General features: G+C 49.4%; 1 protein-coding gene and 1 long non-coding RNA gene across 2 annotated transcripts; one reads left to right on the top strand and one right to left on the bottom strand.

The window, feature by feature from the left end:
- The first annotated feature begins 291 nt into the window (after positions 1-291).
- Positions 292-9,986, top strand: ARRDC5 (arrestin domain containing 5). Its single transcript, XM_070413893.1, has 3 exons — positions 292-544; positions 1,872-2,071; positions 9,435-9,986. The coding sequence occupies exons 1-3, from the start codon at positions 292-294 to the stop codon at positions 9,984-9,986; spliced, it is 1,005 nt and encodes a 334-aa protein (XP_070269994.1).
- LOC139009779 (uncharacterized) lies at positions 1,141-21,789 on the bottom strand. Its single transcript, XR_011471442.1, has 3 exons — positions 21,715-21,789; positions 1,923-2,008; positions 1,141-1,227 (listed from the first exon to the last, which is right to left on the bottom strand). It is a non-coding gene; the product is annotated as an uncharacterized lncRNA (long non-coding RNA).
- Positions 21,790-26,625: the final 4,836 nt, after the last annotated feature.

Raw genomic sequence — 26,625 nt, 5'->3', positions numbered from 1 at the left:
TGATGACAGGGGTCCCCTGTGTGACGGGAATGTTGGCGCCTTATGGTTGTTTTTTGTTTGCTTGCTTGTTATTTTCTAGGAAAAGGTGTTATTTTCCAGGCTACCATTTTACAAACCAGTGAGGACTCTGGGATTCCCAAGCTGCTGCCTCCCTCCTGTTCACTGGGGATCCCTTCCCGGAACCCTGGCTGGACGATGTCACAGACAGGTGACCTCACTGAGGCCAAGGAACCCGGCATCTCCGTGGCATGGAGGAGGGAGAAGGATGTTTCTCCACCCGCCCAACCCTCCATGTCTGTGGTGAAGTGGATCGAGTTAGTGCTGCCCAAGGATGCGATCTACCTGGCCGGCTCCTGCATAAAAGGGCAGGTGATTCTAACCCTGAACAGCACCCTGGTGGACCCCATTGTGAAGGTGGAGCTCGTGGGAAGGGGTTACGTGGAGTGGAGCGAGGAAACCGGGGCGTCCCGTGATTATAGCAGAGATGTTATTTGCAACAACAAGGCCGACTATGTACACAAGTCAAAGAAGTTCCCAGTGAAGGGTAAGGAGGAGGCCAGCAGCCAACCCTAAACATAATAGGAACCTGGGTCTGGGAGGTTAACACATGTTAGTCGGTCAGCAAACCCCAGGGATGTCGGAAATGGGCAGAGATGTGGCTCCTCCCTAGGAGGGAATCCCTGTGAAACCATGACCATCAGATACACGAAAATAAGATCTAAGGAGCTGGTCATGGAGGTCTTTCCAAAGAGGTGACAACAGAGCACAAATATGAGTGATGGGAGGGACACGAGCCATGCAGACCTCTGGGGGAGGAACAGCAAGATGCCAGATCTTAACCCTCAGCAATCATGTGGCCTCTCTGGGTCCCCATTTAGCCATCTGGAAAATGGAAATAACAAAGCCTGCCTCGTGAGATTTCTTTGAGGGCTTAATGATTTAGTGGCGTAGATAGTGCGGGGTATACAGTAAGTGCTTGATAAATGTTAATTCTTTCAACCAAAACACTCACCTGCCCAGTACCACCCCAGCATTAGGCACCACCCCTCCTTCCCCATTTCCAAGAGACTGTATTCCCCCGCAAAAGTATCAACCTTAAGCCTGCAATAGGTTCATTCATTCATTTCACAAACGTTTAGTGAGCACCTGCTGTTCACAACACTGTGCCAGGTGCTGGGGATACAGCAGCGAAGAACACACACATGGTCCCTGGTGTCGTTGGGTTGCCTTCAGGCGGGAAAAACACAATCATAAGAGAGTCTTGGAGAAATGCAAAAAATAAAAAATAAAGTCACAGAAATGGGGGCAGTGTGGGTTTCTCCCTGGTCCTCAGTCTCCACTCAGTCAATCAACAGATATTAAGCACCTACTGTATGTTGCCGTTCACAGTGCACTGAAGACTGAGCTCTGTGAGGACAAGGAGGTGTGGCTGCCTTGCTCACTGCTGTAAACACTGCCTAAAAGAGCCCCTGGCATACAGCAGGGGCTCAAGCTGTGTTTGTTGAATGAACCCCTCTCATTCCCAGTAGAGGGATTCAGAAGCCATGTCCTCCTGGGGACTGAATCATGAGGGCCAGTTCCTCAGACCCAAGGCAGAACTGAGCGAGTCCCTGCCATTGTTTTGGAGCAACCACACCAGCCATGTCACCCACCTGGGGCATCCCCTTCCAGCCCCCCTGAGGCCTAGGCCTAATATTTATGGGCCACTCAGGTCCCTAAACGCACCTATCTCAGCCGAGCTCTGGGAAAGGCAGGCCAGGCCCCGAATAACCTCCCCAACCAAAGCAATAACTAAAGAGGAAAACAAAATGGAAAAAGAAAAAAAAAAGCTTCTAGAACCTTCTGATGGCATCGGTGTGTTTTGCTTTCAGATAATTGGTTAAGTGCAGGCAGCCACACCTTTGATTTCCATTTCAACTTACCTCCCAGGCTCCCTTCTACCTTTACCAGCAAAATTGGCCATGTCTTCTACTTCGTGCAAGCCTCCTGCATGGGCCGGGAGCACATTCTAGCAAAGAAGAGAATGTACTTGTTGGTTCAAGGGACTTCGGACTTCCCCCGAGAAAACCAGGTAGTAATGGGGAAGGAGCCCTGGTGGGGCTGGTTCCTCAAAGCTCCAGGGCGGCAGGGGGCGTGCGTGCGTGCGACTGAGGAGGCCCTGGCAGGGAAGAAGGGAATGGTGTTGGAGGCTCCCGGGCCCAGTGAGTGCACAAGTGTGAATCAGAAACCAGGGCAGGAACTACGCAGTGAGACTTGACCGGGGTGATTCACTGGGCAATGTCTGGGGACATGTGTGGTTGTCACCAGTGGGTGTGCTCCTGGCCTTGGTGGGTGGCCCAGGATGGCCCCCCACAGAGAATGACCAGGCCCCAGTGTCCTGGGCCCTACAGTACGTGAAGACTGAGCCGAGGTCCCCTTGTCACCCCCTGGGCCAGAGAGAGACTTGGACACTCAGTGACTCTTCGTGGGCTTTGAGCCCTCAGACAGTGCAGGTGGTGTCCCCCCCACATCCCCCCAAGAAGCAAGGGAAGGGGGCGGCCTCCATCCCAGGGGAAGGGCGGGCATGTGGCATCAGTCTGCCTGAGCGGAGAAGGATTTCTGGGTGGTTTCTGGAGGCCCAGGTGCAGAGGCGGAAGTTGGGCGGGTAGAGGACCGTTGACCACAGTCACTTCACCTTCCTGGGGACTCGTTTGCTATCAGCGTGGTGGCTCAGGGAGCTGGCATTTTCATTTTTGAGGTCCTGATTAAAATCCCAGACTCCCCCCCGCCCCCACACACACACCTACGTGCTGTGTGACCCTCTAGAAGTGACCTTGCCTCTCTGGGTCTCCTTGTCCTCATCTGTGAAATGAGCAGAGAGCCAGTGCCTGCCCCCTAGTCATGGAGGGAATAATGAGTGGAGTTGACGCAAGTAAGTCCAGGGCTTCACAGAGTGCCTGGCAAGGGGCAGTAAATCATGTCACTGTTGCCACCACCTGTATTGTTATCTGTGTAACAAGGGGTTCCTTCTAGTCCAGCCAATCTCAGGGGATGGTTTTGGGAGGCTGCCAGGAGAGGTCGGTGCTTGGAGGGGTGGGTCAGCCCTGAGATGAGCAGTCTGAGCTCAAGGCCTGCCTAGCCACCTGCCCCCTGTGTGGCCTTGAGCAGGCCATGTCTCCTCTCTGGGCTCCCTTCAGAGGCAGTCTGGAGCGCCGAGGGCACAAGGCAGGAGCTGGGGACAAAACGCTGGTGTTGGGTCCGACCCCGCTTTATATCTCCAACACCAGACTCTTCATTAGCCAGATAGCCTTACCAGCGTCTTGCAGAGCCTATATTTCCTGATCTGTACAATGGGAATAATGAAGAAGAAGAATAACAGCAACACTTCCCTCAGTGGGTGCCTGTGAGGACTGCTATGCACCAAGCACAGTGCCCACACATAGGAGGCACCCAGGAAGTGGGAAGAGCTAAAATCGCTATCAGAGCAGCAAGGGGAGTTATCACAGATAAGTTTGGAGAGTCTGAAAATACTGTTTTTTCCAACTACTCAATACTGTTTTAACCAAACTGGTCAAGGGAGGCCTCCTGGAGGAAGTGACATTTTAGTAGAGAATTGAAAGAGGAGAGGGGGAAAGCCATGGCGGTAGAGTGTTGTAGGCAGAGCACACAACATGTGCAAAAGTCCTGAGGCAGGATAGAGTATATGAGGCAGGCTGAGGGCAGGAGCTGGGGGGCCAGGGCAGAGGCTACTACTCTGATTCACGTAGAGGCATAGTCCTAACCCCCAACAGTCTGTCCTTCTCAGAGCAGACAGAGGAAGTCAGGTGATGACCTTCCTCTGCCCACAGCCCTCCAGGGTGCCTGCCTTCCTTGGGGGAAAAGCCCAAGTCTTCCCCACGGCCCACAAGGTCTTGCATGACCTGCCTCCATTTCCTCCGTGCCTTCATGTCCTCCCTCTCTCTCTGCGTGCGCACCCCCCCGCCCCACTCTGCTGCCACATGGGCCTCCTCACTGTTCCTCCAACACACCAGGCACAGTCCTGCCCCAGGACCTTTGCACAAGTTGTTCCCTCTGCTCGGAACACTATAAGGTGACCTTGCTATCCTTCTGATCTTTGCTCGGAAGCCATGTCTTCATCCACCTGCATTGCCGATGGCCGAATAAACAGCCACAAGCTATGCAGGGCAACTTAGCTACATCTATCCATATTAAAACGAACATGCACTTTGCCCCAGTCATTCCCCTTTCTAGAAATTTCTCCTACTGATGTTCTTTCACGTGTGTGGCATGACTCCCCACAGCACTGTTTATAGTGGCAAAAAAATTGGGAAGTCTAATGTTTGTTGCTTAGGGAATTGTTTGCGTAGGAACACCCAGGCAAAAAGACACATCCTATGGAGTAAAGCAAAAGAGACAGACAGACAGTGACGGAGTGAGGCAGCGCCCCTGGTCAGGATCTCCAAGTCACTGGGCTGAACGAAAAAAAGCAAAGTTCAGGACAGCAGGTCTAGCCTGCCACTGGTGGTGAAAACAAATTACTTCCTTGCAGGAAGGAGAGCAGAGCAACTGGCCACAAACGCTGCCTCGTGGGAGGGGGTAGGGGAGCTGGAAGCAAAGAAACTTTTCCCCTTCCACCCTTCCACTCTTTATTTCTAACAGCTTTATTGAGATATAATTCTCATACCTTATAATTCAACCACTTAAAGTGTACACAGAGTTATGCAACCATCGCCACAGTCGGTTTTAGAACATTGCATCACCCCCAAAAGAAACTTTGCACCCCCTCGCTGTCACAGCCAGCCTCCCTTTGCCCGGACCTCAGCCCCTGACAACCACTAACACACTCTCTGTCTCTGGATGTGCCTGTTTGGAACATATCACAGAAGTGGAGTCACACGCTGTGCGGCCTTTTGTGTCTGGCTTTGCTCACTGGGCGTCATGTTTTCAAGGTCCATCCGTGTTATAGCGAGTGTCCGTGCTTCACTCCTCTTTAAGGCTACATCAGTGCACGGATGGGCTGCATTTCGTGCATCTGGGCACCCATTGATGGACACTTGGGCTGCCTCCTTGGTTACTGTGAATCATGCTGCTGTGAACATTCAAGTACAAGTGTTTGTGTGGCATGAGCCTTCCTTTCTCTGGGTGGCTTCCTGGAGCGGAATTGCTGGGGCAGGTGGTGAGGCTGTTTCACCTTTCGAGGAACTGCCTGTTTTCCACGGCGCCATCTTACCTTGCCACCAGCAATGCGCAGGGTTCCAATTCCTCCACATCCCCTCCACTCAGCACCATTTGGGAGAGGAGCTTGTCCTAGAGCCCCTTCCTAACTAGCAACCCTAAGGGAGCCCCCATTCCAGCTCCCCTTATCTCATTATGTCCCCCATTTGCATCCCATCGCAGCCTCATCACTGTCTCAACCAGAAACGACGCGGTGTGTTTTCACACGTACCGTTTATGTCCATCTCCTCAACCAGAGCAGGTCTTCATCGCTATGGGTTTTCCCTAAACTTGGCACCAAGTAGATGCAAATAAAACCCAGTTGAACAAATGAGCTCACCTCCCAACGTTTCATATATGCTAAAGAAATACAGGGTTCCAAAGAACTCGCAGGTCTAAGAACTCCAGTGTTGGCTTTGCATTGGACATGTTACTGGCCAGGCGTGGAGGTCTCCTGGACCACCGCTGGTTTGCTCTACACACCTCCTTCAGGGCCAGGACAGAACTACAGCCCTGGCTCTGAGTTAGAGCAGGGAGCTCCTTAACACCCGCGGGGTCCTAACGCATGCCACGCAATTTCGAATAACAGTAGAGGGATTTAGAACCTAAACTCCCCGCAATGAGCCTTCCTAGGGAAAGGGAAGCATGTGAAGGCTAAAGAGAAGTAGGGCCACAGGCAGAAGGCAGGAGCTGAGGTCCAAAGGGGTCGGGGGGTCACCCGAGGTCTCCAAGAGGAAACACAGTGGACCTAGAACAGTGCTTTTCAAATTGCAGATCCTGACCCATTAGTGCAGCGGTTCTCAACCTGTGGGTCGCGACCCCTTGGGCGGTCGAACGACCCTTTCACAGGGGTCGCCTAAGACCATCCTGCCTATCAGATATTTACATTACGATTCATAACAGTAGCAACATTACAGTTATGAAGTAGCAACGAAAATAATTTTATGGTCGGGTCACAACATGAGGAACTGTATTTAAAGGGCCAGAAGGTTGAGAACCACTGCATTAGTGGGTTGCAAAGTCAATTCAGCAGGTTGCAAACACATTTCTGTAAAATGGAAGAATAGGCAAGACCAAAATTAAGAAAATATCTATGTTGTGGGGGTGCAAACAAACACACACACACACACGTATATGTATATATATCATCTTTTTTAAAAAATATATTTTATTGACTTTTTACAGAGAGGAAGGGAGAGAGATAGAGAGTTAAAAACATCGATGAGAGAGAAACATCGATCAGCTGCCCCCTGCACACTCCCCACTAGGGATGTGCCCGAAACCCAGGTACATGCCCTTGACCGAAATCGAACCTGGGACCTTTCAGTCTGTAGGCCGACGCTCTATCCACTGAGCCAAACTGGTTTCAGCTATAATCATTTTTATATATGAAGAAAGAACAGAGAATAAAATAAATAGAATAGAAATATCAGAAAAACTCAGTTTGGTAGGTTGCAATCGACTTCAAGTGAAAGAATAGAATAGAGTTTTCCAGAAAGAAAAAAAAAAAAAAAAACTTGGTGGGTTACAACTAGCTAATTTTTATAAAATTTTTGTTTTATATAAAACAAAATGATAGACTAGAGTAAATAGACTAGAAATAACAAAAATAAATTCAAAGGATTGCAACCAACATTTTTTAAATAAATCAAATAAATAGAGTAGAACAGGAAGCAGAAGTTCATAAACTTGCTTCTCTTTCACCGATCTATGTGGAGGTGTACATACAGATTTCTATTCTTTGCCTCAATGTTAAAACCTATGTTTTAACTGTGTTTTTTTAAAGGAATAATATATTATAAATACTGTATGTGGCTTGCAAAGTCTAAACTATAATTATTATCAGTTCTTTTACAGAAAAAGTTTGCCAATTCATGCCCTAGAGAAACTCATGTTGTAAGCCCCCAAAAATTGTCTTCAGGCTGCTCCTTCTAGCATTTTTATGATATCAAACTCATGGAAAAATAGAAATGTCCATCATAGGGGGATGAATAAATTATTTTACAACACACTCAGTGGCATTCCTAAAGACTAGGCACTGGTAAATTCCTACTTCTTGACTTGGGTGGCTGTTATAAGAGGGTTGGCCATATAATAATTCACAAGGTTTACATTTGTTTTGTGAAGTTTTCTGTATCTGAGTTGTAATTTTTTTATAATGTTTGGTTTTTTAAAAAATGCATAGATACAATAAACCCCAAATTCAAGATAATGCTTACCTCTAGGGAGAGAAGAGGTGATGCATTGGGGAGGGGTCCACGGGGGCTTCAATGATATTGCTGATTTTTTTTAAAGATTTTCTTTTTTTAAAATATATTTTATTGATTTTTCACAGAGAGGAAGGGAGAGAGATAGAGAGTTAGAAACATCGATGAGAGAGAAACATCGATCAGCTGCCTCCTGCACATCCCCCACCGGGGATGTGCCCACAACCCAGGCACATGCCCCTGGCTGGAATCGAACCTGGGACCTCTCAGTCTGCAAGCCGACGCCCCATCCACTGAGCCAAACCGGTTTCGGCTATTGCTGATTTTTTAAATGTATTTGTTAATCCTCATCAGAGGTTATATATTTTTTTCTATTAACTTTTAGAGAGGTGGGAGTGGGAAAGAGAGAGAGAGAGAAACATTGATGTGGCAGAGACATACTAATTGGTTGCCTCCTGAATGCGCCCCACTGGGGCCAAGGATCGTACCTGCAACCCAGGTATGTGTCCTTGACCAGAATCCAACCCACAGCCCTTTGGTGTAGGGGCTGATGCTCTAACCACTGATCCCACCAGCCAGGGCTATTTTTATTTTAAATTGTGATAATAATAACATAAAATTTGCCATCTTAACCATTTTTAAGTGTACAGTTCACATAGTTGTGCAATACTGGTTTTATTTCTTTTTTTTAATTATTGATTTCAGAGAGGAAAGGAGAGGGAGAGAGAGAGAGAAATATTAATGATGAGAGAATCATTGATCAATTGGACACACCAAGGATTGAGCCGGCAACCTGGGCATGTGTCCTGACCAGGAATTAAACCGTGACCTCCTGGTTCATAGGATGATGCTCAACCACTGAGCCATGCCCACCAAGCCTGGTGTTTTATTTCTTAAGTGAACAGAGCTCTGAAACAAATCGGGAGAAGTCCTACCTGCTGATAAAGCAGGACATGACAGTGCTGTTCTAGTAAATGATTAACAACCTGCTCTGGTGCAAGACAGCCCTAATATGTAATGTTTGCCAATTTCCATGGTGTAAATACTCCCGTCATAGTCAATTTCAAGTTACTAACCTCATGCCACTAATGGGAAGTTTGAGGGGACTTTGCAAGCATTTGTAACACTATTCTCTATCACTTTTATGCTTAAAGGGAATAAGCATGCAGGCAAATTCTAAGCCCACCGACATTACATCAAGTCTCTTAAATATTATCCACAAATCAAAAAAATTGTAACTCAAGCCACACATTAAATATAATGTATATGTGACTTTATTTGCAATCCAGCAGCTGACGCGTGGATGTAAGGGCTGCATTTTGAAGCATTTATTTTAACACATTACATAATTTCAACCCTATAGTTTTCTTGTCATGATTCAGAGCCCATCATAGTTCCTCCTTAAATCTGAGCAACTTGGGTAAGCCTTAGTCTTGGGCTTAGACTGTAAGACAGTCCCTTTTCCCCAGAAAACCATGGCTCAGAGAAGTCAAGCCATTTGTTCAAGTTCACACAGCAAATGAGTAAGGGAGCTGGGGATAAAGCTGGGATCTGGTGGATTTCTTAGTCCTATCTATATATATATAGAAGGTTAATATGCAAAGTGTCCCCTCAGGGTTCAACCGGGAGACTGGGAGTTCGATCGCTCGCTATGACATGCACTGACCACCAGGAGGCAGCGCAGAACAAAGGAAGGCCCTGGCTGGAAGGCCCCAATTGGCCCTGATCACCGGCCAGGTCTAGGGACCCTACCCGTGCCCAAATTTCTGGCACTGGGCCTCTAATTTTACATATAAGGAAATTGATACTTAGAATGGCAAAGGGCTGTGATTAAAGGAAGCTGGGAGGTGACTCCAGGCTTTTGGCTACAACATCCCCAAGATTCTAGATTCCATCTCCATGCCTTTGACTAGGGAAGTCCCAAAAGGCTCAAGCCTTAGAAGTGCTGAAAGAGTGGGGCGTTAGGCAGATGAGTGGATCGCGTGGCCACAGTGCCTCACAACGGTTCATTTCCCCCAACCCCACCCCTTCTAGAGTCCCCTGTTTGCGGAGACCGAGAAGAAGGTCTCCTACAACTGCTGCAGGCAGGGCACCATCTGCGTCCAGATCCAGCTGGAAAATAACACCTTCACGCCAGGGGAGAGGGTCCTCTTCACCACGGAGATCAACAACCAGACCAGCAAGTGCATCAAGACGGTGGTCTTCTCCCTCTACACCCACGTGCAGTACGAGGGCTTCACGCCCAAGACGGAGCGGCGGTCACGGGTGGAGAGCTGCGAGCTGCTCCGCCAGGAGGCCAACACCCAAATCGTACCCTTCAACACCACCAAGATCGTCAGCATCTTCAACCTCCCGCCGGTTTTGTCTGTGAGCAGCGACATGCAGGAAGGCGAGATCATGAGCACCCAGTACGAGCTGGTCAGCACGGTGCACCTGCCCTGGTCCCTGACCAGCGTGAAGGCCAAGATTCCCATCATCATCACCAGCACCCCCCTGGACTCAGACAGCTGCCAGAGGCAGGAGTGGGCAGGCAGTGTTAGCCATGAGCAAGGATTGCCAGAATTAAGTGCCCAAACTTCTAAATAGAAAGAGCTTTATCACTCTACCAGCAGCCTTTTCTTTGTCTTGCACAGATGGGTTTCACATGAGTCTGGTGTGGGAGCACATTATCTAAACCTCCCCAAGCTCCAGCCTTTTGGGCACCCACTTCTCCCATTCCCAGAAAGTTCACCGCCAGGAGGGCACAAAGGGAACTGACAAGCCGTCCAGGACCCCAGCTCCATGTAATATATATATATATATATATTTATTAATTTATAAATTTATTAATTCAGAGAGGGAGGGAGAGGAAGAGAGAGATAGAAACATCAACGATGAAAAAGAATCATTGATAGGCTGCCTCCTGCACGCCCCACACTGGAGATCGAGCCCGCACCCCAGGCATATGACCTGACCTGGAATTAAACCCCAACCTCCTGGGTCATAGGTTGATGCTCAACCACTGAGCCACGCTGGTCGGGCCTCACTGGGGTCTTTGGTGCCTGGACCAGGGGTCCTCAGCCAGGGGTGGTTCTGTCTTCCAGGGGACACTGGACCGTCACTTGGGGAGGGGTTGCTTCCTGCACTAAGTCGTTGGGGCTTAGGGATGCTGCTCAGCACCCATTCTATCCAGGAAGGCCCCAACCCAGAGACTGACCCACACCCAAATGTCAGGAGTTTGGAGGGGGAGACCCTGGGCTGGAGCAATTCAGAGGGGAAGGTGGTTGTTGAGTCCCAGGACTGCATCTGCAGGCCTCTTACCCACATCAGCTCCTGCCCCTCCTCCACTCAGCCCACCTGGGCTCCAGGGCTCCCCTCAACCGAAGTCCTCCCAGCCAAGGGCATGCATATCTGCATGTCCAATCCATCAGCAAGACATAGGGGCTCCTTCTCCTACGTCTACCCAGAATCCTCCCATTTCTCTCCACCTTGCTTCCATCCATCCATCATCATTGTTTACTTGGACCAGTGCAGTCACCTGCACCTGGATCTCCTGGCTCCTGACCATGTCTCCCTCCCTGCAAATAAAATCCAGGATGCCCACTTAAATTTGAATTTCAAAGGAACTATAAAAATTTTTAGCGTAAGTACGTCCCACACCATTCCTGGGATATGCCTTTGTTTTAAAAACCTCATTCAGGCCCTGGCTGGTTTGGTTCAGTGGATAGAGCTACGGCCTGAGGACTGAAGGGCCCCAGGTTCAATTCCAGTCAAGGGCACACACCTGGGTTGCAGGCTCGATCCCAGTAGGGGGAGTGCAGGAGGCAGCCAATCAATGATTCTCTCTCATCATTCATGTTTCTCTCTCTCTCTCCCTCTTCCTTCCTCTCTGAAATCAGTAAAAATATTTTTTAAAACTTCATTCATCTCTGGCCCGTGTTTCTCAGTGGTTAGAACATCGGCCACATACTGAAGGGTCTTGGGTTCAATTCCCAGTCAAGGACATATGCCTGGGTTGCAGGTTAGATCCTCTCCCTGGTTGGGGGGTTGGGCTGCAGTTAGGAGGTTGGGGTGTGTGCGGGAAGCAACCAATCGATGTGTTTCTCTCACATAGATGCTTCTCTCTCTCTCTCTCTCTCTCTCCCCCCCCCCCCTTCCACTCTCTAAAAATCAATGGAAAAATTATCCTTGGGTGAGGATTAACAGAAAAAAAAAGTCATTGTTTGTCTGATATTCCAATTTAACTGGGCAGCCTGGATTGTATCTGACAATCCTATTCCCCAAGCAACTCAAGGATTCCCTACACAAATCAGGCCACCCCACCCCTTGACTTAAAACCTCCCTCAGGTCCTCCCAGCAATCGCCTTGGCCAACAAGGCCCTGCATCGTCAGGAATAGAAGAATGGACCAGAGTGTGTTCCCTTTGGCTAATGACTAAAATATTTCTCCAGGCATCCACAGGCTGCAAAATACCCACACTCGCCTCACCCCTGATTCAGGCAGGACGCATATACACTTGAATAGCAGCCCTCCTCCCCAGCCCTTGGAAGATTCCAGAAGAGAAAGTGGGTAGCTCCAACTGAGCCACTGTTTTAAATAAAACTTTGTGTGTGGCGGGGGCGGGGGGGGGGGGGGTGGGGAGACAGAGTGAATAGGATGCACAGATTTAATTATTTTTTTATCTTTTGGGGAGGTCGAGGGAGAGACCCCTCACTTACAAACACATTCTTAAGATATCTGCAAAAGAGCTAGTTGCGGGGGGTGGCGGGACTGGCTCCCTGGTGCTGCTGGGCTGGGGTGGGATGTACCCCTGCTGGCTTGGGTATGTGATCTTCCCTAGGGTGTCCTCATCTGGCTGTTCTGCTTCCCAGAAACTCACAAAAAAGCTTTTTTTGCGGGGAGAAGAAGGGGAGATGGGGATGGCCTTGCTTGCCCTAATGTCCTGAGCCCCAGCCTGAGACCCTCGAGGCTCCGAGGCCACGCCTGGGCCATCCCCATGTCCTCGAACCATGTCCAGAGGGCTGTGTTCTTCACCGCTGCAGAGCCAAAGCCCAGTCCCCTTCCTGCATCTCATCCCGACCACGTGCCCTGCAGTCTTGCTCTGCTCTGTGCCTGGGGGAACTGACCTGGGGGAGCCATGGCAGAGTCCTCCTCAGGCCCCGCACCACCCAGCCCCCACGTGTTTGTAGAATGGAGTACAGTTGCCCCTTGAACAACACAGGTTTGGACTCTGTGGGTCAATTGAAACAATCTGCGTATAAGGGGACCCTTGAAGGTCAGAGCGCATGGTTCAGGGGTCAATTGCATAACAGGGGTCAAGTTCAGGACAGGCAGCATTTCAGGCACCATGGTTGGTCATAAGTCAGCTGGTGAATGCCCCTCACGGGCGGGGGGTTGGGGGGGGAGCGGCATCCGTCAGGACAGGGGCACTTTTGAACCAGGAGCAGGCCTCAGATTTCGTGCTCGGTTGTTTCACCTCACTATTCTATCCCTACTTCTGCTTTAGGGCAAGTGATTTCTCCTCTCTGAGCCTCAGTTTCCCGATCTGTAAAATGGAGAGAACAGTAATAGTCACCTCTAGGGTTTGGAGGACCTTGTCACCTCACTGTCCTTGTCTTCTTATTATCTTAGGTTTTTATTTGGAAAAATCCCAATCCTATGGAAAAGATTTGAAAGACCGATACAATAGACACATGATCTTCCCCCTCCGTTCTCCATGGTTGGTATTGACCATTTTCCCCTTTCCCTCTTCCTCTCTCTCCCTAACCGCTTTGAAGTAAGTTGCAGCATCATAGCACTTCACTGCGATGCTCTGCGCTCCACCCCACATGCTAAGAATCAGAAGGACCATTCTCGCTCTCTGGGCTTTCACAGGGCAGCACAGCCACCTCAGGTCTGTGCTCCACATTCCCATTCCCATATATCTGTATTGTTTTAGTAAAACATTCCGTGCATAAAATTTACCCTCGGAACCATTTTTAAGTGCACCGTTCAGAGGCAGTAAGCACATTCACATTGTTCTTTTTTGTCGTTGTTCTTATTAATCGTCACCCCAGGATATTTTTTCCATTGTTTTTTAGAGAGAGTGGGAGGGAGGGGGAGAGACAGAGAAAAACATTGGTGTGAGAGAGACACATTGATTGGTTGCCTTGACCGGAATCGAACCCGGGGCCCTTCAGTCCACAGGCTGATGCTCTATCCACTGAGCAACCCGGCTAGGACCACATTGTTCTTTAACCAGCACCACCATCCATCCCCAGAACTTTCTCATCTTCCCAACCTGAAACTCTGTCCCCATTAAACACTAACTCTTCATTCTCCTCCCCCTCAGCCCCCCCGCCTCTGGCTCCCACCATCTACTTCCTGTCTCTATGGATCTGACTCTTCTAGGGACCTCATGTGAGAGGAATCACACAGTATTTGTACTTCACTGAGCATAAAGTCCTCAAGGTTCGTCCATGTTGCAGCATTAGTCAGAATTTATTTCCCGTTAAGGCTGAATACTATTCCAGTGTGCGATGGGGACCCCATTGCGTTTACCCATTCATCCATCCATAGGCAGTTAAGTTGTTCCGTCTTCTGGCTCTGGGGGATAATGCTGCTATGAACATGGGTGCACAAATAAATATTTTGGGGACCCCGTTTTCAATTCTTTTTGTGTGTGTACCCAGAGTGAAATGCTGGACCATGTGGTAATTCTATGTTTAATTGTTGAAGGAGCTGCTTTACCATTTGCTACAGCAGCTACATTATTTTACATTCTCACTGAATATGTCTTTTATAGTTGGGACTTTTCGGGGGAGGAATGGCAAGGAGGTGGAGACAAATCTAGGCTCCAATAGGGATCATGCATTGCTTCTTTTTTTTTTGGTCACATCTCTTTGGCTCTTTTTTCATCTACAACATTCCCCTTGCCTTGTGTGCGTTCAGGGGTCTGAGCCAGTTGTCTTATAGAGTCACCCACAATCTGGTGTTTCCTCCTGATTAGGTTCAGGCTGAGATTTCAGAAGTGATACTGTGTTCTCCTCAGTGCATGGTATCAGGAGGCACATGATGCTGCTTTGTCACGTGACTAGTGATCTGATCCTTGACCACTTGGTTGCAGTGGTGTCAACCAGATCTCCCCATTGTAGGTTCCTTTTGCCTTTATGATTATAACTAGAGGCCCGATGCATGAAATTCGTGCAAGAGTAGGTCTTCCTTCCCCCATGGCCGGCACTGGCTTCCCTCTGGCACCCAGACCAGGCTTCCATCACAGCCCCGGCTTCGTCCGGAAGGTCATCCGGTCTAATTAGCATATTACGTTTTTATTATTATAGATTAATAAGCAATCTGTGACCACCTTGTCTCTTACAATCTTTCACCAGGTGGGTTTTGCCTCCATGGGTGCCCCTTGCTTGAATCAATTATTTCACTGGTGGTTGCAAAACAATGATTTTTCTAAACCTATAGATTCCTTCTACATCTGCTACCTGAATTGTTCTGCAAAGAGGAGCTTTCCCTATACCACCCCCACCCCACTACCCTCCCACCCCATCATCTTCCTAATCTCTGTCCAGCATTCCTTAGAGCTGATTGCATCCTTTTTCCTCAAACATCCTCTTCCCTTGACTTCCCTGATGCCACACCCTTCTCATTCTCCACGTTGCAGATTTCGGATTTGGGGCTTCCGCTTCCTTCAAAGACACAGCATCAAAGACTCCTCTTTCAGGAAGCCTTCCAGCCATGACTGGCAGAGCTACGGCCCTTCCTCTTCTAGGACCTGAAATACACATGACCTTCAAGGTTTATTTCTGCAGACATCCATATTCCACAGTTCGACCAACATTTTGAATTCTGGAAACGCTAGGCCAAGGGCACTGAACTTGGCTTGAAATATTTGGAGTGTTTTTCTTCGTTGATGGGATAGAGAGTGAGGATTTGACAAAAATAGGTTTGAAAATCATTCCACTAACTCTGTGAATGGAATAGAGTTGAGAAAAAACATCAGCCGAAACCGGTTTGGCTCAGTGGATAGAGCATCGGCCTGCGGACTGAAGGGTCCCGGGTTCGATTCCGGTCAAGGGCATGTACCTGGGTTGTGGGCACATCCCCAGTAGGAGATGTGCAGGGGGGCAGCTGATCAATGTTTCTCTCTCATCGATTTTTCTAACTCTCTATCTCTCTCCCTTCCTCTCTATAAAAAATCAATAAAATATATTTTAAAAAAAACAAAAACAAAACAAAAAAACATGGGAGTAGAAATATGTTCAGGAAGCTGCTAGGTCTGAATAATAACAGAAATAACGAGGACAATAATAATACTGTGGCACCAACAGGTTCAATATCAAAATATTTCCTGGGAGAAACCAAGATGGCGGCATAGGTAAACACTGGAGATTGCTGTCTTGCACAACCACTTCAAAAATACAACTAAAAGACATAATGGACATCATCCAGAACCACAGGAAGGCTGGCTGAGTGGAATTTCTACAACTAGAAGGAAAGAAAAAAGCATACCAAGACTCAGAGGCGGTGCGGTGCTGAAGTAAATACAAAGGTGCGGAGGTGCATGCGGAGAGGGCTGGCGGCTGAGGACACCATTGTCTTTTTCAATCGGGAGGGAGTCTCAGGCTCTGAGCTCCAGTTCCGGGCGAGTCTCTGGGGACCCAGACTCATACGGGAGAAATGGGACTGTCTGCCATTGATCAGAACTCGAGGGCAGCTTTCTCTCGGAGGCACTCGCGGTGATTGCCAGGACCTCTGAAGGCAGGACTGAGAGCAGCCATACTGCTTGCTCCCTAGGCCTGCCCTATTGATCCCCTGGGACCCTGCCCCGCCCAAGCCGTAAACGGAGGCTTTTGCATATGAAAAGCCCGGCCCTTTGTAATCTGAAAATAACTTAACAAACTGCAGTTGGCCCAAGGCCCCACAGCAACTTGCATTGCTTTACAGCTCGCTTCTGCTGGGTAGCCTCAGGCAGAGGCTAGATTAGCACTTAGATCCAAGAGCCAGTGTACCCAGTGGTCAGAGTGGGACCATCCAATTACAACTCCTCAGATCTATAAGGGACACACTCAGGGGGCAGACTCAGTGAGCACCAAAGCCCCACTGAAGCAAGTCTTGCCCCAGAAGGGTGTCTCCAGCACACAAGTTCTCCCACCGTAGACACAGCTGATTCTCACAGCCAATTGGCTTGGAGGTCAATTCCCCCCAGTGATAATTACAATCAAGGCTTAATTACAACAAGACTGTGCACAAAGCCCACAAAGGGGTGCACCAAGAATGTCTACCTCAGGTAATTGGGACACTTAGCACAGAAAGCCACTCTATCCACACAGCGAAGCATAAAAAATGCCGAGACAAAGAAACAGGACACAAATGACAGAAATGGAGGAAAGCAAACTACTGGATATAGAGTTCAAAACCACACTTTTTAGGTTTTTCAAGAATTTTCTAGAAACCGCCGATAAATGTAGTGAGATCCTCAAGAAATCTAGTGAGACCCTCGATGTTGTGATAAAGGACCAACTAGAAATTAAGCATACACGGACTGAAATAAAGAATATTATACAGACTCCCAACAGCAGACCAGAGGATCGCAAGAATCAAGTCAAAGATTTGAAATACGAAGAAGCAAAAAACACCCAACCGGAAAAGCAAAATGAAAAAAAAATACAAAAATACAAAAATAGTGTAAGGAGCCTCTGGGACAGCTTCAAGTGTACCAACATCAGAATTATAGGGGTGCCAGAAGAAGAGAGAGAGCAAGATATTGAAAACCTATTTGAAGAAATAATGACAGAAAACTTCCCCTACCTGGTGAAAGAAATAGACTTCCAAGCCCAGGAAGCGCATTGAACCCCAAACAAAAGGAATCCAAAGAGGACCACACCAAGACACATCATAATTAAAATGCCAAGAGCAAAAGACAAAGAGAGAATCCTAAAAGCAGCAAGAGAAAGAAAATCAGTTACCTACAAGGGAGTACCCATACGAATGTCAGCTGATTTCTCAACAGAAACTTTGCAGGCCAGAAGGGAGTGGCAAGAAATATTCAAAGTGATGAATACCAAGAACCTACAACCAAGATTACTTTATCCAGCAAAGCTATCATTCAGAAGTGAAGGTCAGATAAAGAGCTTCACAGATAAGAAAAAGCTAAAGGGGTTCATCACCACTAAACCAGTATGATATGAAATGCTGAAAGGTATCCTTTAAGAAGAGGAAGAAGAAGAAAAAGGTAAAGATACAAATTATGAACAACAAATACACATCTATCAACAAGTGAATCTAAAAATCAAGTGAATAAATAATCTGATGAACAGTATGAACTGGTGATTATAATAGAATCAGGGACATAGAAAGGAAATGGACTGACTACTCTTGGGGGGGAAAGGTGTGGGGGGTGCAGGAAGAGATTGGACAATAATCGTGCACCTATGGATGAGGACAGTGGGTGGGGAGTGAGGGCGGAGGATGGGGTGGGAACTGGGTGGAGGGGAGTTATGGTGGGAAAAAAGAGGAACCAATGTAATAATCTGAACAATAAAGATTTAGTTAAAAAAAAAATAATAAAATATTTCCTTCTGGGCACAGGGCTAGACTACGTTTCCCAGCATCCCTTGCAGTGAGGTGAGGCCACGTGACTGACTTGGAATGCAAGAGGAAGTGATATAACTCCCAGTCAGATCCATTAAAAACTTTCCAGAGTGTCTTGTTCTTTCTTTCCCCTTTTGCCAGCTGCTTGGAGAGGACTGGAAGAGAGCTGCCCAGGAAACTTGATCTGCACTTGATTGTCACATACAACAAGAAGTAAAACTTTATTGAGTAAACAAACTCCACTGAAACTGAGATTTGCTTATTCCAGCCATTGGTCTACCCTAGGATTTCTCCACACATGACATTTGTGGTCAGATGATTATTTTTATAGGGGAAAGTCCTGTGTATTGTAGGATATTGACCACCATCTCTCGCCTTTACCCACAAGATGCCAACAGCAATTCCCCGTCCCGCCCCTCCTCCCCCATCCCAGTTGTGACAACCAAATATGTCTCCATACATTGCCAAGTGTCCCCTGGGTGGGCAGAATCACCCCCAGTTGAGAGCCTCTAATCTATTCTTATAACTACATTTATGGAAGTGCTTGGACATGGGCTCAATGTGGCCACAGCTCAGCCTGTCACCCCATCTTCTCCCATCCCTACTTCTACCTGCTTCACCCTCAGCCCTCAGCTCTCCATTGCACTGAAGGCCCCACCTAAGGGTTATTACTGACCTTTTATTCTCCTAAGTTCTGTTTGTGTCACTTCCTAAATAATAATAATAATTTTTTAAAAAATATATTTTATTGATTTTTCACAGAGAGGAAGGGAGAGAGACAGAGAGCTAGAAACATCGATGAGAGAGAAACATCGATCAGCTGCCTCCTGCACATCTCCCACTGGGGATGTGCCTGCAACCAAGGCACACACCCCCGACCGGAATCGAACCCGGGACCCCTCAGTCCACAGGCCGACGCTCTATCCACCGAGCCAAACCGGTTTCGGCTATATAATAATAATTTTTAAAAATGTTTTTTATTGATTTCAGAGAGGAAGGGAGAGAGAGAGAGAAATTGAAACATCAACGATGAGAGAGAATCATTGATCAGCTGCCTCCTGCACGCCCCACACTGGGGATTGTGCCCGCAGCCAGGGCATGTGCCCTGACTGGGAATCGAACCATGACCTCCTGGTTCATAGATTAATGCTCATGAACCACTGAGTCATGCTAGCCCAGCTATTATTATTATTATTATTATTATTATTAGAGAGAGAGGAAGGGAGAGGGAGAGAGAAACATCGATTGGTTGCTTCACACACTCACCACAACCGGGGATAGAACCTGCAACCTGGGTATGTGCCCTGATCAGGAATCGAACCAGCAACCTTTTGGTACATGGGACAGCAACCAACTGAGCCACACTGACCAGGGCCTAAGTAATTATTAAACCTATTTCTCTCCACCTCCCTGTCACTACCTGAATGCAGGCTACCCTCAATGCATGCCTGGACCTTTCAGGTAGCCTCTCCCAGGTGGCCCTGCTTTCACTCCTTCCCTCCACAGTCCAGTCTCAACACAGCAGCCAAAGAGAGAGCTTTGCAAAATGCATTTACAGGCTTGACTGGGGCTGCAGGAGCCGCTTCCAAGATAGCTCCTCACATGGCTGTTGGTGGGAGGCCTCCGTTTCTTGCCATGGGGGCTTCTTGAGCGTCCTCACCACATGGTGGCTGGCTCCCTCTGGGGGAAGTGGTCCAAGACAGAGGAAGGAGGCTAGGCACCGAATGCCTTTTATGCCCTGATCTCAGAAGTGACAGACTCAATCACTTCTACCATATTTTGTTTGTGGGACACAATTCACTAAGTTCAACCCACATGCCTGAGGAGGAGAATTAACCTCCACCTTTAAAAAAAAATTGTGAATCAAAAATTAAAAAAATAGTAAAAATTTGTGGATCTATTTTTTTCTTCTTATTATTATTTTTAATCTTTACCTAAGGATATTATTTCCATTGATCTTTAGAGAGAGAGTTGAAGGGAGGGAGGGGGGGAGAGAGAGAGAAACATTGATGTGAGAGAGCTACATCGACTGGTTGACTCCGGCACGTGTCCTGACTGGGGCCAGGGATTGAACCTGCAACCAAAGTAGGAGGCCTTGACGGGGACTCGAACCCACGACCCTTCAGTCTGTGGGCCGATGCTCCAACCACTGAGAAACTGGCCAGGGCTGTGGATCTATTTTTTAAAAACACATTTCCCAACCAATTTCTCGGCATAACCCATTGGATCCACCTTCAAAATCCTTCCAGATTCTCAACCTTTACATTGTTACTATCCTGGTCCGGCAACCTCAGTGTCCACTGCTGGATGAAAAGATACACACAGTGTGGTCCATCCAGACAATGGAATATTGCTCAGCCTTAAAAAGGAAGTTCTGACATCTGCTACAACATGAATGAACCTTGAGGCCATTATGCTCAGTGAAACAACTCAGGCACAAAAGGACAAATACTGCATGAGTCCACTCACTGGAGGTCCTAGGAGAAGTCAAATTTAGACAGAAAGTAGATGGTGGGAGCCAGGGGCTGGGGAGGGGGATGGGGAGTTAGTGTTTAATGGGGACAGAGTTTTAATTTGGGAAGATAGAAAAGTTCTGGGAATGGGTGATGGAGATGGTTGCATAACAATATGAACGGTACACTTAAAAATGGTTACGTTACATTTTATGTTGTGTGTATTTAACCACAATTTTAAAAAATTTAAATAATAATAGCATCCAACCATTATATAATACTTACTGTGTCCCAGGCACTGTGCTGTGATATATATTGCCTCATTTAATTCTCTCCATTGTCTTTGAATTCAGGACAACAATCATCACTCCCATTTTACAGATGGGGCAACTGAGGCTCAGAGACATGCAGTGATTTGCCCAAGTTCTCACAGCCAGAATTAGACGCCCTAGCCACGGCACATACCACTTGTGAACCACAGGGCCTCTCATTGTTACTGCTTCAGCTAAAAAGGAAGGGACCTGTCACAGAGATGCAATGCTGAGGCAGGTGACATCGCTGGCCCGGGTCCCTCAGCATCAGTTCCGAGCTGGGATGGGGACCCAAGAGTGTCTGAGCCAGCGCAGCCACTGCAGGTTTGATGTGTGAAAAGGGACTTCTACACCACGAGAGCAGAGGAGCTTGTGCTGATGTTGTAGGTTCGAGCCTTCATTCATAGCTTCGCTCTGGGCCTCAGTTTCCTTTACTGCAAAGCTGAAAAAAGCGCTGTGGAAGCAGCTAAGGATAATGGGAACCTGGGGAGACCCAGAAGTCCAAATAAAGGCTTTTTGAACATCAGTTTCCTCATCTGCAGCATGGAGATAATATTTGATAAAAATAACTATTACTATTAATGTTATTACTTTTCCATCTCTGCAAGACGCTACATTGGGGGCTGGATTATTTCCTGGGTGGGGCCATCCTGGGCACTGTGGGGTGTTGAACAGCATCCCTGGTCCCCATGCACTTGGAGCACCCCGTAGTCAGGACAACCAAAAATGTCTCCAGACACCCCAAGGACGCCAAGGACCGCCCTGGCCGGGACTCCTGTTCACGCCACAGGGTTGGGAGTCTATGGTGAGTTAGTCTATCTGAGAGCAAATGCTAATGAGAATCCCAGCTTCGCTCATTTGCTGTGTGACCTTGGGCGTGTCCCTTGTTTCTGAGCGTCATCAATAGCCGATCCCTCCTGAAGAACCTGGGATTAAATGAGCCAAAGTCTATAAACCTTATCAGCCAAAGTAAGCGGTCACGGCACTCACCGCAGCAGGGGTCTTCTGGAAGGTTCGGACCCACAATCTCGGCCCCTGCACCCTCCCCGCTGGCTGCCTCCTCTCCAGGCCCCAGGTTCAGGGCACCACACAGGCGGGCGTTGGGAACACTTCCTGTGCGGTGGCCCGTGGTGCCCACAGGAGCAGGTGGGCCAACCAGAGAACACAGCTGGGGCCGTCCTACTTCCTGCCCCGGGGGGTGCCTCTCACGCTCCCTTGCCTCCACCCCCAAAATAACACATCCCACCCATGCACCCCTCCCCCTCCCCAACCAAAGTGACCAGCACCAGCTGCAGCCAGGCACACAGAACCGGCAGGGCCCAGGGCCCGCAACTGCCACCACAAAGCCTGCCCCGCTGGGAGTGTCCTCCCCTTCGCCCATCTCCAGGGGGTGACCTGGCCTCCCCCCGGCCCCCCTGGTCTGAGACTCATGAGCTCTGAGCAGGCAGGGCTGGCTGGAGGAGGGGCCTCCTTTGCCACCCTGGGGGACAGGGGACCCTCTCTGGCCGGAACTCCTAGATCCCAGGTGCCTCCTGTCTTCACCTCAAGACACTCTTTGGTGTGGGGGGAGGGCTGGTTGCCAGGACAACAGCCCCCCATCTCTGCCTGGGAACAAAGGGGCAGCCAGGAGAGCCAAGAACTGCGTGTTCTTCCCCTGCCAACGTGACTGGCACGTCCCGGCAGCTGGCACTCGGAGGGCCGTGTCCTGAGTCTCCGGGCCTGGCCACCCTAGACAAGGCCTTCAGGGTGGGGGGTGGGGGCTGTGGCCTGGAGGGACCTAGTTCCTGGTAAGCTGCCCCTCGGCCTCTGTCCTTCCCGTGCCTTCTGACGAGGAAGTCCGCCCGCTCTGCCTCCCGAACTTCGCTTTAAGGCCAGGGGGCCTCAGATGTTTGGCCAGGAGCTGGATGGGCCACCAAGGCCCGGAGAGGAGGGCGGGCGTGGGGAGAGGGAACAAAAGCCCGGTGGAGACCTTCCCGCGGCCAGACCCCTGGCCTGGCATCTGGGCTGAGGGTGCCCCGTGGGACCCGCCTCGCCCGGAAGGGCTGGCCCAGGGACAGTGTGTCTTAGCACATGTCCCCTCCCCCTCCTCCAACCCAGGTGACCGGGCAGGAAGCATTGGACAGCTGGCGCCACGAGGGAGGGGCAGGGTGGGGGAGGGGCTCAGAGGTGGCGCAGGACACAGGCCAGGGCCTGCCTGTTAAAAGAGCCAGCTTCCTTGGCTAGCGCGCCGAGGAGACAAAACCTTGCCTCCTGGCCATGGGGCAGCCGCAGCCGGTCGGCCAGGCCGTCCCCCACTGGCCGGCGCAGGGGAAGACATGGGCAGGCCTGTCATGGCTGGGTTTGGGCCACCAGAAAAAAATACAGGACACATAGGTAAACAAGTGGTTTCTTAGCATATGTGTGTCCTTTGCAATATTTAGGACAAACTTCTGCTGACAAGTATTTTTTTGTGTATCTGGAATTCGCATGTAACTGTGTGTCGCAGCATATTTTTATTCGATAAGCCTGCCATCCTAGGCCAGGGGCTCTGGGAGAGGCAAGATTGGGCACACCAACATCCCCCAAAACTTGCTCTTCGGCTGGTCCCAGCCTCAGAGATGGCCCTGCTGTCCCCCCCCCCATACCCAAGGGCCCCCAGCCAGAGGCCCATGTCAACCTCACCTTCTGAACCGTGGCCTGTCCACTCTTTCTCTCTGCAGTCTCTCTCCCATCTGCCCCTCTCCCTGCACACCCTACTATGGGACCTGAGCTCCCACCTGCCCCAAACTCTACTGCTCTCCCTTGCTTAGCTCTGCTGTCCCCAAAGCTTTCTGTTCTCTCAGGACCCCAGGCATAGCCCATGTCCCCAACCTGAGTCAGATCCTGTCCCTCCATCCTCAGATGTCCAGCACTCCCATCTTCCTCCTGGTAGAAGCCCACGTCCTCCCTGCTCTCCCAAGGCCCTGTAGGACCTACCCAACTCCTCCCTGCCCTCCCCTTTCCCCCGCCCCCACTCACTCTGCTCCATCCGCACGGCCTCCTCCCTGTCCCTGCAACAGGGCAGAGTCCTACCCCAGGACCTTTGCACCAGCTGTTGCTGCTGCGTAATGCACACCTCATCCAGAGAGCCACTTAGGTAGTTCAACCACCTCCCTCCTGTAGGTCTCAGCTCAAACGTCACCACCTCAGTGAGGTCTCCCTTGTCCCCCTTATTTGAAAATCACAAACTGCCCCGACTCTCCGTCCTCCTTTCTGCTGTAGTTTTCTCCACAGCTCACGCCACCTTCCAACAGACTCTATAATGTGTACTTTGTAGTTTTGTATCTGGTCCATCTCCCTCCAAGAGGGCAGGGGATGTTCTCTTCCTGGTTCCCTGCCATATCCCCAGAAGGGCACACAGGAGGCACTTAATAAACACTTCCTCAAAGAGTCAACATCACCGTGTTGGAATGTCCCCCACCTTCCACCTTTCTAAGTGCTACCCTTTCTTCAAGCCTCACCTAAGAAAGGTGGGCTTGTTTTCCTTTTCCAGGTCTTTCCTTTCGCAGGGCCTCCACAGGGAGGCCCATGAGATCTTTCGAATGTTTCCAACCTGACTTCCTGACTCTGCTCTAGAGTCTTCTGTGGCTCCCCAGTGCCCTCAGGACTCTGTCAGTCTGGCCCTTGCCAGCCTAACTCTAACTCCATCTCTCCTCCTTGACACCCTGGCCCCCACAGCATTCTACCCTCCAGCGTCATCTGTACCTTCACGCTCTCTGATCCCTCCCTCTGCCTGAAACAGTTCTCCTATACCTTCACCGCCTGACCCCTATTCATGTCTTGGGCCTCAGCTTAGACATCACCTCCTCCTGGAAGCCTTCCAGGACTCCCCATTCCCCGCCCAACTGGGTCCAGCCCCTCCTTTGGGCTCCACCGTGCCTGTGCACCCCCTCCACAGCCCTGATCACTCTCTATTTCATCCACCTGGTCACCAGAGCCAACTCACCCACCAGACGCAGGAGACTTAGGTTCCGCAACACTTTTAGGGATGAACAAAATGGTTTTATTTTAATTTCTCTGAAAATCAGGAGGAAAAATTAATAAAATGATACCAAGGCAGCTGTAAAAGATAATTTGTAGCATTTTTTTTTCCATGGAGGGAGGGACCTGCGTTGGCAAAAGTGCCCTGGGCCCGTGAAGGTCTTAGTGTGGTCCTGCTGGTCTCATGTGTGTCTCCCCACTGGACTAGGAGTGCCGGGAAGGCTGAGGTGGACACCAGGTCCCCAGGGCTGCCTAGCCAGGGCCTGGCACACAGCAGGTGCTTAATAATTGTTTGTTGAATGGGTGAAAAGCCAGTGATTACTGGGTCCTCAAGGCCAGGCCTGGCATGGCGTACACATAATAGGAGATGCTTGATAAACCGATGAATGGACGAGGCAAGGGTCGGAGGGCAGACAAAGGACACCTGGACCAGGCAGAGACCAATCTGGGGCCAGCAGCGCCACCTTGTGGCACATTGCTGGCCTGCTTCTCCCTCCGCTACACTCAGCTGAAAAGAACTGAAGAGTTTTCAGAGTCCTCCCACTGGAAGGGGTGGAGTGGAGGAAGAAGGGAAAGGAGGGAGGAGGAGGAGGAAGAAGGAGAGAGGGAAGAGCCGGGGGAGAGGGAAAAAGAGGAGGAGGAACCAACAAGAGAAGGGGGTATGAGGAGGAGGCGGGGAGGGGAGAGGAGGCAAAGGAGGCAGCAGGCAAAAATCTCAGAAACAAAGATTTGGAAGACAGACAACTCTGAGTGCCAATGGAGGCATGACATCACCTTTCCTGGAGGGCAATACCTGTCCAGGAGCCCCCAAGGCTGGCAGATGACAGATTTTTCCATGAAGGCATGGCTGGGGCAGAGAAAGGGAAATGGGTTTAGGACTAGAGCTGTCAGATTTCTCAAAACCAACAAAATAAAAAGGATGCCTAGCTCCATCTGAATTTCAGATCAACAATGAACAAATGTTTAGTATAAGTATATCCCAAATATCACATGTGATATACTTAGAGCCCCCAAAGGTATTCATTCTGAATGTGAAGTGAACTGGGCGTCCTGTATCTTACCTGGCAACCCTAGCGTGGGGGAGACGGGGAGGCAGGCAGGAAGGCTTGCAGGAGGACGGGGCCGTGGTGGTGAAAGCAGTGGTGCAGCTGCCTTTTCCTGCCCCTCCTCCACCACAGGTGCACATGCCCAATGGCAAATGTCCTTGACTTCGCTCGCTGGGGACTGGAGGGTGGGGGTTGAGCCCCACACCAAGGAAGGAGAGGAGCAAGACTCCTCTTTTTGCTCAGAAGGAGGTGGGGCAAAATCACTAGGACATTATTTTCCAAATCAGAATCGGGTTACAACCCCTTGACCAGGAACATTTTGGCCACGTCCCACCGCTGAAGGCCACTCAGAAGCTGAAGACTACCAATTATTTATTTATTGAGAAACACAATTTTACTTTATTTTTTTAATTTTTAAAATATTTTGTTGTTGTTGTTTTTAGAAAGGAAGAGAGAATGGGAGAGGTAGAAACACCAAGGGAAAAGAAACATTGATCGGCTGCCTCTTGCATGCCCCCTACTGGGGATCGAGCCTGAAACCCAGGCATGTGCCCTGACCAGAAATCAAACATTTGACCTCTTAGTTCATGGGTCGACGTTCAACCACTGCACCACATTGTCAGGGCTACCAGTGACTTTAGAGTTATATGACTTTAGAACTGTGTGACCTTGTGTTTTTTGTTTGTTTTTAAAAATATATTTTTATTGATTTCAGAGAGGAAGGGAGAGAGAGAGAGAGATAAAAACATCAAGGATGAGAGAGAATCATTGATTGGCTGCCTCCTGCAGACCCCACACTGGGGATCTCGCCCACAACCCGGGCATGTGCCATGACCAGAATCGAACCTGGGACCCT

Source organism: Myotis yumanensis, unplaced genomic scaffold (assembly GCF_028538775.1).
Source record: "Myotis yumanensis isolate MYYU_CA2020_CCGP unplaced genomic scaffold, mMyoYum1.0.hap1 SCAF_5, whole genome shotgun sequence".
Taxonomy (NCBI): Eukaryota; Metazoa; Chordata; class Mammalia; order Chiroptera; family Vespertilionidae; genus Myotis; species Myotis yumanensis.
This window is presented reverse-complemented; position numbering and strand designations above follow the sequence as displayed.

Coding starts and splice junctions, on each gene's coding strand:
- ARRDC5 (XM_070413893.1), top strand. CDS start 292: ATGTCTGTGGTGAAGTGGATCGAGTTAGTGCTGCCCAAGGATGCGATC. Junction 545..1,871: donor AAAGAAGTTCCCAGTGAAGG/GTAAGGAGGAGG, acceptor TTTTGCTTTCAG/ATAATTGGTTAAGTGCAGGC. Junction 2,072..9,434: donor ACTTCCCCCGAGAAAACCAG/GTAGTAATGGGG, acceptor CACCCCTTCTAG/AGTCCCCTGTTTGCGGAGAC.